The sequence below is a fragment of the Perna viridis genome, chromosome 2, assembly GCF_037379345.1.
Source record: "Perna viridis isolate PV_CMFRI_1.1 ecotype Kerala chromosome 2, ASM3737934v1, whole genome shotgun sequence".
Taxonomy (NCBI): Eukaryota; Metazoa; Mollusca; class Bivalvia; order Mytilida; family Mytilidae; genus Perna; species Perna viridis.
The window spans coordinates 47,339,326-47,351,368 of record NC_142446.1 but is presented as its reverse complement, the minus strand read 5'-3'; the positions used below and the strand labels follow the sequence as shown (position 1 = coordinate 47,351,368).

The window sequence follows — 12,043 nt, the reverse complement described above, 5'->3', positions numbered from 1 at the left end:
AACATTATTAATTCACTTGAAGGATTAACAAGATGTTGCACACTACATAATGCTAAGAATACCTCCACTCAATCATTTCTGTCATGCCTGGAAAGGGGGGACATGGTACAAGTCATTATGCAAAAGCATTGTATAAATTTCTGTAAAATCTGAGCATTCCCTCCAATAGGAGACGGAATATTGCAGCAACTGACAGACAGACAAGGTGATTACAATATGGGATCAAAATACAAACATCTTGTATGAAAATTAAAAAAATAATGAGATATCCAGTTAAGTGTCTGAATATCTTAGTTGGGATTAACATGCGTATACCTGTATGTAAAAGTGCAAAGCAACAAAAGCACCAATTTATAGCATTACATATAAAAACAAATTTTAAGCAGAGTCTAAAACAAAAAAAAAATAACAAACAAGTCATTCAATCACAACAACTCATACTTGATACCAACTAAAATGTTCTAGGTTAGATGTGATTATAAAGTTACTTCAGAAAGTAATGGAAGGTACAAAAATACAATATGGTAATTAGTTAAATTTTAAACAATTTAAATAGTGTAGTTCAATTAAACAATTCAAACAGCGTAAGTTCAAAGATGTAAATACTGCAGGGCTGTGCAAAGACATAATATACATGAAAACAAATCTAAAGTACCAGGAAATAATACATAATTAAGAAGTACTGAAACATAACATGACATAGCATGAAGTAGCACCCAATGTCATGCTAAGCATACCCCCACTTTTACAGGATATTGTTAACAGTGAGCAAACAAAATCACTTCCAACATAAACCCAATCTATATGAAATCACACACTAAATTTGAAATCAATCTATATTAATTAGGAGCAGAGCTTTTTTTGTTTTTAAACAATAATTTACTATATCATTTCACATATTGAAAAATGGCAAAGTCCCATGAAACAGGAAGTTGATATTGGACAGCACCCAAAATTGTTAATACCATATGTCCCATCTATATGAAACCACACCCTAAATTTAAAATCAATCCATTGATTAGGGCTGAGATTTTTGTCAATTTTGATAAAAATTTACTCATTATTTCACATATTGAAAAATCACAAAGTCCCAAGAAAAAAGAAGTTGATGTCGGACAGCAACCAAAATTGCTTAATGTAACACATAACTGTATAATGCCATATACAAAATTTGAAATGTACCCATTCATTTGGAGTTAAGATACATGTTATCACGACAAAATTAGGACAGACAGATGGACAAGATGATTTCAATATACCACCAATACATTAAAAAAAACAAAAAAACATCTTAATTGGTAAATTTAAAGCGATCTTAACAGGGTAAGTCAAGTGTTTGAGTACTTCTGAGATGTACCAAGACTGACACACCAGCAAGACAAAACGATAGAGATGAAATAGGACAAAATAACATGACATAATGTTAAACTATTATTGGTTAAAAATCTTAATACCATGATTGAATGCCAACAATGAAACCAGAGGTACAACGTTAGAGATCATGACAGTGGGAACACACTTTGGTTTATTTCTCCATCAGCTCAATTACTCCTAAAAAGAACAATAACTTAGATTATACTTAAAATATTGTTAAAAATAATACACAAGTCAGTATTGAAAATAATGTTTACTGTGTCTCAAAGGGTTACTGAAAAAAGATTGCTGCTATGGTAAAAGCAATTATATTTCCATAATTAAAATTTGAGGATTTCTAGATTTTATCGAACACTACATTACACTTAAGCATCAATTGAAATAGTCATTAGCATTCATACAAAACTGCCATGACTCTTTTAGCAACCTGAAAACACACAATTACCTACTTTTCAAAAGACAATCTTTGTTTCTTGATAACAACAGGTGCTGGAACATCATCTGATGCACTAAAATAGAAATATATAAACTATACAAATCTGTATTTATAGAAGAAACCAGATGTTGCATGCTATATCCTGCTAAGAATACACCCACACAACCATTTCTGTCAAACTTATGCATCCCCCAAAAAATTACTAAGTTGTATGGTAAACAGGAAGTAGATAAGTAAGGAACCTGAAAGCAGAGACACCAGAATAAGTCATCGTGCACAAGCAATTTAACAAATAGCTATTACAGAAAAGTGCAATGGACAGACAGATGGACAAGATGATTGCAATTATGCCACCACTCTAATGAGTGGGGCATAATAAAAAATCTATATTAAACAACTCACAAAAAAGTGCAATGCTTTCCAGGAACTCGAGGAATAATTCCACATCATAATGAGACAAAGACTGCCAAATCAATATCTTAGCCATAACAGGCTAATAAATGTATTAGAAATTTACAGAAAAATCTGGTTTGTATACTTTAGTTAAAATGGTTGATTTCCACTTTTAAGAGTTAATTTGATTCTTAAAAGTACATTATTTTGACTTCAAATATATATAGTCTATTAACAGTATCGGCAAACTTGCTGAATTTACTTGATTTTATGTGAAGACATGCTAAAAAAAATTGACACAACTTGGTCGGATTTATGACAAATAACATATACCACAATAACCATACATGTGAACCTACTAGCGGTAGTTCAACTCTACCAGAATTAGAACCTTCCTACCGTTCTACCGTTGAAACAGAAAATCTTTCCGAAAATTATCCCGTAAACAAATTTTGGACACCATTTTTTTTATTTACTGAAAGAAAAAACTCGAGAGGATCGAATAACGACATTTCCGGTTGATCTCGGGTAGACAGGTGAACTGTTAATTACCGTTAATTAGGGTCATAAACAGTAATTTAGGGCTTTAGTGGTTATTGACGAGACGTAATTCAAAAGATGTGTGATGATTATATAACAACAGGTGATGATTGACAATTATCCAAAGTTTTAGTGGCACACGCTTAATTGATTAAACGATTTATTTCCGAATATTGGGACTGGTGTAAATATTGATGCGGGACATATGATCTTTTGATGGTTATGGAAACGTTGACCATGCATTCACTGAAAGTGACTCAAAGTATGGCTTGTTTTTTATCCAAGTCAATGGAGGAACTAAGTGATTTTTTCTATTTGGAGCACTCTCATGATCATCAACCGTCAAAATGCAGAAACGTAATATTTCATCTTCAGCACCTCCTGCCAAGAAAGCAAAGTACTGTTCAAAATTCTATGCTGCGTGGAAGTCAAAATTAAAGTGGTACCAAGCCAGTAATGACTATTTGAATGAAATCATGCACGTAGTGACAATTTTTAAATGAAAATTATTTAATTAATTATAGTAGATATATCCAGGGAGCTATATATAAATCCTTGATACATTGAATTGTCAATAACAAATAAAATCATTAAAATGTCTATGTGTTACTCCATCAAAAAGGTCTTACCAACTATGCAAATAAAGTATTCAGCATTTTTTTTTCACAGAAACAAACTTAAAACAAGGTTTTCCATAAGTTTCACACACATTTGACTTGTTAGGCCATGTAAAAAAATGCATATAAAAAACCTCCAGTTTTCAAACCAAATCTCCAGCTGAAAAATGACAAATCTCCAATTTTGAAGGAATGACTTTATCACATGTAATAACTATTGGCATTAATAGTTGAAGGAAGAAATCAAATTTGAGATACATAGTTTTACCTCTTAGAATCCTCCTCTGACGGCCTTTCAAATTCAAGTCTTTTGAGACTTTTTGGTGTGATATCTTTATTTCTAAATAGTGTTTCATTTATCCTTTGTAACTTCTCACCGGACTAAAATGGAAAGATAATTTTGTCAATTACAAAAAGAACAAATATAGAATACTGTAAGAGGACTATTATTTGTGGTGTACAAATTTCCATAGTTTTCATGGGTTAAGCAAATCCCTAAAATAGGAAATTTTGCATGCATTTGTGAGAAGAAATTCAATGAACAACACATTGACGTTTTCTCCTTAAACAACAAAAATCCTGAATTGAACTACTTTAAAAAGTAAGAAATTAGTTACTTTTTCTGTTATAAATGTTCCACTTCTTATAAAAAATTGAAAAAATAGGACTTAATGTCTACTGTTGTCTCATAAAACTAATCTGACCCAAGAACATAACCATGTCCAAATTTCATGACTATTAAAAGCATCATACTACATTTGTCATTTACTTCAAGTTTCATGATATAAAAAATTGAGTTTTTAAGAATTATTAGGTAAATTTTCTTGTACTACCACTATCATTCTGTATTTATTTTGACTCACACTTAATTTACATTTTCAAACTTGTCTGACCTGATTTATATAATTTTTTTTTTGGAAAATTCCAGTATTACACATTCAAAAGCCCCAAAACATAGAGGCTTCATTTTTATTGAAAAAAATGTTGAGATTTTCCCAAATCCTTCAGATTTTTTTCACCTACAATCTCAACCTGATTGGTTAAATTTGAGTCAGAGAACATATTGGAGGGAAATCTCCATTTGAGATTGGACCTTGTACAGTATATAAAGATTCTTTATAATTGTGCTACTTACCCCAACTCCTTCTCCAAAGCAGTACAACTGTTTAGATCTAGGAGTTAAATGACTAGGAGACTGTGGTGCCTTAAATGGTGACTGTGTCAATGGTGAAATGTAAAAATGTCTTCTACTTGGTAGGCTGTTAAAATAAGAACAAAAATGTATTTAACTAAAGCCTTGAAACACATTTGTTTCTTAAACGACAAAATGAAGATTTAGTATTGGGACACTTTACCAGTATGTGTAAGAAACTGCTTTTTTTTAATTATGTAAATAAAGCCAAGAATCATTTGCATGATGCTATCTTAGCATTGACAAGAAGTTGTACATGTAATAGATATACCCCCAAATGTAAAGCTGTTGGCAATGGAGGTTTTTGATTCTAGTGAAAATTGTAGCATGAAAAAACTTTTGAAGATTACATGATGTAAAATAAAACTATGATCATTCATTTGTGTTTCCAATATTATCTAGAACTGCTTCCCCCCCCCAATATAGAAACTGAATGTCAATCTTTACTAGTGATTTCTGAAGTATGAACTGTAATCAAAAGTTAAACAGTATCCAACTGCACTCATATTTAAAATTTTGTTCCATTTCACATTTTTTCCCCAAATTTATAAACCTGTACAAAAGCTAATTTGCATTTACCTTAAAAAATATTTGAACTAAGTATTTATCCTACACTGTAATTATACTAAAATAAAATCAATTTCAGCTCATGAACATAAAATATTGTAAAACTAGACACTTTTTATCAATTTGAATTTTCCAGTTAATTTTCCTAGGTTAAAATCACCCCTCTTCACTTGTTGTTTATTAATCATAACATATTAATGACAGGATAAAGATTTTGACTGACAGTATACAAAATGGAACATTCTAAACACATTTGATGTTTCTTGACAAATCACTGCAAGAACTAAAATCCCTAAATGCTATTTTATTACTAAATATCTTTCAAGGCCAAAAACGAATCCCTCCAATCTTCAGTTGATTTGAAGATCTGATTTTATTTCGCAGAAGTAATAGAATATTAATGAGCTGAGCAGTTGCAAGAAACATATTTACTGGTTATAAAAGAGATATTGAGTTATATAAAAGGAAGTACATTTGGACTATATTTTTACCTCGAGTTAAAAAAATAGGGAAGTTCAGACATATATATATATACCGGCAACTGAAGGATCCAAATATTCAGCAAATATATTATAGGAGTATAACCTGCCTGATTTTTATATGGAGAAATATGCTAGAACTGCATCAATTGAAACAATAACAAACAATTTTAATAATATCACTACCTGTACACTGGTGAAGTTAGAGGTGAAGACATAGGTTTAGGCACCGGGGATAGGGTAGGCGTCTACAATAAAATATGAAATGATGTTATTTGACATTAAGCAAATTTTAATACTCTTTGAAAAGGCATTAGCAAATCTAAGAATATTCTAAAGAACTAAATTTAGCAAGCTCACAAAGGGAATACTACTGGATCATATATACCTACAGGTGTATATTAAATCCATAAGTTGAAATACCTCCCTTGGGAGGATTCAGACAATAGTTCCCTAATCTTCATGCACATCTATATATGATCATAATGATGCCTTACTTTTTTATAAACTTTCATCAAAACCTCAGAGTGGTTTATGAAGATTTGTGATGATTTTTTTGACAAGTAAATCCCTGGTTATCATTTCCCTTTGAAGGTATCAGATAATAGTTATCAATACATGATGCCTACCTTTCAGATATAACTTCATTAATCTCAGATAATTATCAATATATGATGCCTACCCTTCATATACAACTTCATTAAATCTCAGTTCAGAAGTTGTGAGATATGTACAGAAGTGCACGACACCAAAATAATCGCCACAATTTTCTTTGCAGGGGTATAAAAATCATTGCTAAGTATTAAAGATACAGAGAATATTGATTAACAGGTAACTATCTCATTCCCATTTTATTTGTATCAGTTTGACCTAAGAATATATCATGTGCAATTTTTTAACTATTACAAACATCATACTACATTTGTCATACTTCAAATATCTTACATTAGCTCTTGAAGCTTGAAACTGTAGAATGAAGGATTTCATATTCTGCATGAACACCCTGTTATAAAATACTATAATGGAGTCATAATCCCCTTCATCGACTAAAACTTTCTTGTATACCTGTTGAAATAAATGTACATTTTATATAATGATTAACTTTGCCAATAAAATATTAGAGACTACTTGATGTCTTTATTATGATACCAGTAAGATATTGCAAACGTAGAACTTGTCATCAGCATGAATACAGAATTAAAGTAATTTTGAATATGAGACAGAATATATCCAGCAAGCTCGATAGAGCCACAGGAAATATTCATGTTTTTACTTTTCTGTTGATCAGCAACATCACAGTTGATTTGACATGACATTGTTGGACATTGACCAATTTTTTAGTAACATGGGAGTTGTATGAGACATTAACTGTCAGTAAATAAGAGAAATTGAAAAAAAACTAGAATTTATTGACAACCCCTGCTCCACTTCATATAGCCTCAAGTCATTCAAGTGAAAAAACAAAATGGGAAGTGCATAATGGCATCATGTGATATAGAATATTTTTATACATCATAAAATCTCCATAATTCAGATTATTTCACAGTGACAATAACTTTCTTTATTTTCAATAGTTTGTAAATTTTGAACCTGAGTGTGTCAAATACACGAAATATACTTACATTAAACTCTGCATGTGGCAAATCTCTGTACAATTGGACTATTACTTTAAATTTAATTTCTTTCTCGACTGCCTTGCAAATTCCATATAATGAGCATAATAAAATCTAAAAAAAACACATAACAATAGTTCCTTATTCAAAACAAATAAACAAAATTAAAAACCAGAAAAATATTGGTGTTTAATGTTATTGTGTTAAGATGAACTTTGTTGACTGGTTGTTTCTGACATCAAAAGTTGTAAAACAATAAACTAACATATTTAAAAACAGTGACTAAATGAGTTAGAAAAGTGTTTGCAAGTCTCGTCATGGTTTCACAAGAATGGATCCTAGTATACCATTCAAATGCATAGAGATTTGTCTTTTTCAGAGTGTTGGGTTCAGTAAATAAAAGCAAAGCATATTTTCATGTAAAAATACCAATAAAATTGACAAATATCCACATGATGAAATGTTAAGAAAAGCGCAAAATAGAAGATTATACATTATAATACAGTGTTTCGAGATCCCGGAAGTAATCAATAAAATGCAGACCGGTCTTCAATTTTCAATACGTTCTACATCAGAAATTCCAGTAAAGAAAATGAAACTAGAACAAGACTTACAAACCCTATAGGTCATCAACAACTACAAATACATACCTGATCCAAATGTCTGTTTTTCAAAAGCACTGGTTTTCTTGATATACAATACTCTAAGCATGTCCATATTTTGTGTTGCTAAAATTATACAAAAAAAACTGCTTGGTAATTAAATAGTAATGTTGTAACAAGAAACTTAAATAATACTTTTACAAGCACAAAATTTTCAGTTTTCAGTTCTAATTATTGTTATCATTTATTGTAACTCTACTTCCTTTAGCTTCAGGGAATATCATTGGTCTTCCTGTAATTAAGTGCAAGTATTATAAGATTCAGGCAAAATGGGAAAAATCACAAATATGCATGTCAAAACCCCATCAATCTGACAATAAAATATCACAAAAGGATGCTTTCTCTATTTGATAAGACCATTATTTGATTTCTGTATCACTGGCTTTGCTCAGAAATTTTTCAATAGAATGTTAGAAAAATTCGGTTTTTGACAGAGTTATCTGCCCTTGAAATGTTTATTTTCAGTACATTTCAATGAAATCATAACTCAATGGTCCAGCATGATATGGGATATTTTAATTAAAAATCTCTATTCTGTGAGCTTTCCAAAGGGTTGTCTGTCGATATAAGGGTGTTCTATCTTAAGGATGAAATAATATATCTTAATTTAATAATAATCTTACCAAATCTTTTGGCACCTGCAACATGGTACACAACAGTTGTAATCTGTGGTAACCCAACCTACATACTAAAATTATAAAAGGATATTGTATAATATGGCTTGATATTTTGATGCTTAACATCAATATGGACAGTTTTTGTTCACATGATATTGCTTATTTACTCAAGAGATCCAAATTCAAACTTATCAGAATATTGAATGTAGGATAGCTATTACCACATTGACTCAGATTATTTGTCGCCACATTTTTACTTCACTTCTCATTTTTTTTTAAATTTTTGAATTTTTAAATTTCATAAGTTTTCATGACTAAGAATTTCAGCAGGGGTGTACAAGAGGTAAATTCATAATTGGAAAATCTCATAGGATGAGAGCAAAAAAGATGATGATCAACATTAAGGTAGGTATGCTTCTTTTACTTCTATTCTTATAAAAGCATGTACAATAATTTTGTAGAAACATAAATTTTTGCATAAAATATGTATTGAAAGATTTAATGTTCATTATCTAAAATGTTGTATGGTTTGAAACAAGGATTTTTCTTTACATGATTTCTGTATAGTAAAAACTGTCACTGAAATGTCTATCACCGACATGATCCGTGTTTAATAAACAATTTTACAAACAGTGTCTTGATATGCCACATGTACAATTGTTAATACAACTGTCATATTTTCCCATTTTGAGTTAAAAGTATGGCTTCACAGATCAATTGACATCCAAACATTTATTGTTGCAGATGGTTGTTTACAAATTTATTCATAATTTCAACTGGTCAATATGTTTAATGAGAGACAGAAAGGGGCAAAATGTATAAAAATTGCTTTCCATATGTAAATGAAAAAGGTCCTCTTTAAGTCCCACTTGTTAGGTCTCAGTATCGTATTAATTTTCCCATAGACTTCTATAGTGAAGTGCATATTTTTAGGATTTTTAAAAAAATATGCAAATTGATGCAATAAAACTTTCACTTATGTAGCATTTCTAAGGACATGTGAAAAAATAATTTCCCGCAAAGAAAATAGGGTGGGTCCACGAAGATTGGACAGAAAAGTAGTCTTGAACTATAAATAGCCATTTTCCCTACTTTCACTTTCGTTTTGCACTCACCAAACCAACCTTTTCAGTGGAACATTTTTATGATATTATGTTAGATTTTCTTTTAAAAAGTTCTTCATCTTACAGTGTGATGTTTGCTCTATTTTATAAGTCATTGTTCATATCTTTTGACAAAACATTAGTTTGTAGAGAGGCAAAAAGAAAATGCACTATATTTTTATAGCATCCATGTTTTGACGTACAACCGCTAAGGGATATGCAATACGATACTGGTACCTTGTTATTTTACTTGATGGTGCAAAATAGATAATAAAATAAACCTAAATCCCATTTCAACAGGATGTACCGGTAGCTCCACTAACTCCCTGCAACATAACCCATTCAATCTAAAACTATTTTTAACCCTGATGATACAACACAATACACAAATGTCTGTGATATGTAAAGCTATGCCAAGTCCAGGAAACGCTCTACCAATTAACACCACTTTCATTTAACATAAAGAGATCGAAAATGATTGTAGACAGGAAATTACCCTTAATTGGCAATCAAGTTAGGCCAGATAGGTGATCACAGCCCTGCTGAACACAAAATAAAATTAGTGTCATTTTATCACTTAAGCTCATTTCTGTAAGTTTTATTCAAACCACCCAAGCAAACTAAATTATATATTGAATAGACCACAGGAAAAATCTGTCTACTTCATACCTTTGTTAATAAATATATTTAAAGATTGTGATTTCCTAGGTTGAGTTTTCTCAGGACTTTTTTCTCCTAAATTCCTAGGAGACTGAAGCAACTTCCTAGGAGATGGTACTGGTTTCCTTGGTGATGGAGGGCAGTCTGGAATACCTTTTCTCTGAGGAGTCTTCATAGGTGATAAATACCTGCATGAGAAAGTAAAGTTCACTTAATTTATATTATTAACTTCACAAATTCACTCTTGATTTTCACTAACTTTAAGACTGTTCCTTGTATAAATACCAGATCATGTTAAGAAATGAATAAAATTCAAAAATTCAATTATTAAACAACACATTTCATTTTTTAAATTATTCTACTTATTATATACCAAACAAAGTGACTATGGATGCTCTAATCAACAACACTGGCATAGAAAACAATGTAATACAATTATATGACAAAGAAAAGAAAATCTTAATGATTTTATAAAACCTTCCATTTAAACACAACTTACAATTCAGCAGTAGATGCAGATCCGACATTAGAAACACTAGATGATGGAGATGTCATGGGCATAGTGGTCAATTCTGTGTTCTCTAATAAACTGAATACTGGTGAATCCTGCATACCATTAAAGGTGACATGTATTATGAATGTGCATGTATTGACAGAGTAAAAGAAAAATTATCAGCATTAGGCCATGTAAAAATAATTCTCTAGTTCTCAGACAACTGATTTCTAAAAAATGGCTAGGTAGGTAGGAAATTTAGTTTTTCAGGTTATCCCAATATCAGACACAGGTAGGGATTTTGGATTTGTCGCAAGACATTTTGATCCAGGTCACTAAATTTGGAGTCAATTAGAATTTTTTTTTTTTTCTTTTGTGACAGCAAAAAAACTTCCACAAGCAAACAATTTCTAAAGGGATGGTAGTGTCTGAGAACCAGAGAATATATTTATATATCTACTAAGTTTCAATTTACAGTAAGTGATTAAACTAATCATTACAACATTAGAACAACAGACAACTACTGATTCAACTACTTCAAAAGATTGAGTGTCTGTAAAATTCAAATTTGTATACTGTTCGTCTTTTCCAATTTGCTTCTTGTTTTTTTTATCTCTATGATGAAATTTCATGATTAAAAGTAAAACTCCATTGTGAACCACTAAATACAAATCACAGTTCCGTATTTCCATAATCAATCTTTCAGGAATCGTCTTTGATAGAAAAGTCTGCTTTAAGTAGTTAGAAGGAATGTTCTGAGATCAGTATACCAATGGCTGGCCATGCTCCAACATGACAATGTAGTAGAGAATAGTGAAATAGCTTGGCATGCTTAAATATATCTGTTAGTTATCAATTTCTTCAGAAATTACTCACAGATTTCCATGCTAAGGACTCCAGTATCTTAATTTCTGTATTTTGTAAATGCTGTAATATAAATAGATACTTGTACCTTACTCTCAAATTCATGAAACATTTTTAATCTGGAGACATTTATCCTATTACTTGCTACATAATATTTACAGTTAGGTGGTGATAATAAAATAACAGTAAAAGAGTATTTAAACACTCGGCGGATGTTTCTAGAAAAGCAGAGGACGCTTACCCTACTACTGCACCTGGTCATGCTCCCATATTTTAGTGGTGTCTGAGTTGCTCATTTGCTTTTGTTACTTTGTATGTATGATTTTAGTTACTTTGTGTTCTTTGTTGTGTATGTCTGTTTTCCATGTCTGGTCTTTGTCCCTGGATTACAATCTTTTGATTACCGCCATAACCTTGGTTCCCTTGATTACTC

General features: G+C 30.9%; 1 protein-coding gene across 2 annotated transcripts in view; it reads right to left on the bottom strand.

Annotated features, from left to right (window-relative positions):
- Positions 1–856: 856 nt before the first annotated feature.
- The window catches only part of LOC148625425 (retinoblastoma-associated protein-like), a 28,621-nt gene continuing 17,434 nt past the window's right edge, over positions 857–12,043 (bottom strand). The window contains exons 16-27 of one of the 2 annotated variants that reach the window (XM_088568951.1): positions 11,623–11,673; positions 10,753–10,859; positions 10,263–10,441; positions 8,497–8,561; positions 7,862–7,939; positions 7,221–7,325; positions 6,544–6,663; positions 5,785–5,846; positions 4,496–4,619; positions 3,629–3,741; positions 1,824–1,883; positions 857–1,551 (exon numbers count right to left, since the gene is read on the bottom strand). In XM_088568951.1, the coding sequence (XP_088425077.1) occupies positions 1,542–1,551; positions 1,824–1,883; positions 3,629–3,741; positions 4,496–4,619; positions 5,785–5,846; positions 6,544–6,663; positions 7,221–7,325; positions 7,862–7,939; positions 8,497–8,561; positions 10,263–10,441; positions 10,753–10,859; positions 11,623–11,673 (1,074 nt within the window). In that variant the 3' untranslated portion in view covers positions 857–1,541. The remainder of the gene's footprint in view (positions 1,552–1,823; positions 1,884–3,628; positions 3,742–4,495; positions 4,620–5,784; positions 5,847–6,543; positions 6,664–7,220; positions 7,326–7,861; positions 7,940–8,496; positions 8,562–10,262; positions 10,442–10,752; positions 10,860–11,622; positions 11,674–12,043) is intronic. The other variant, XM_088568950.1, reaches the window with a different exon arrangement.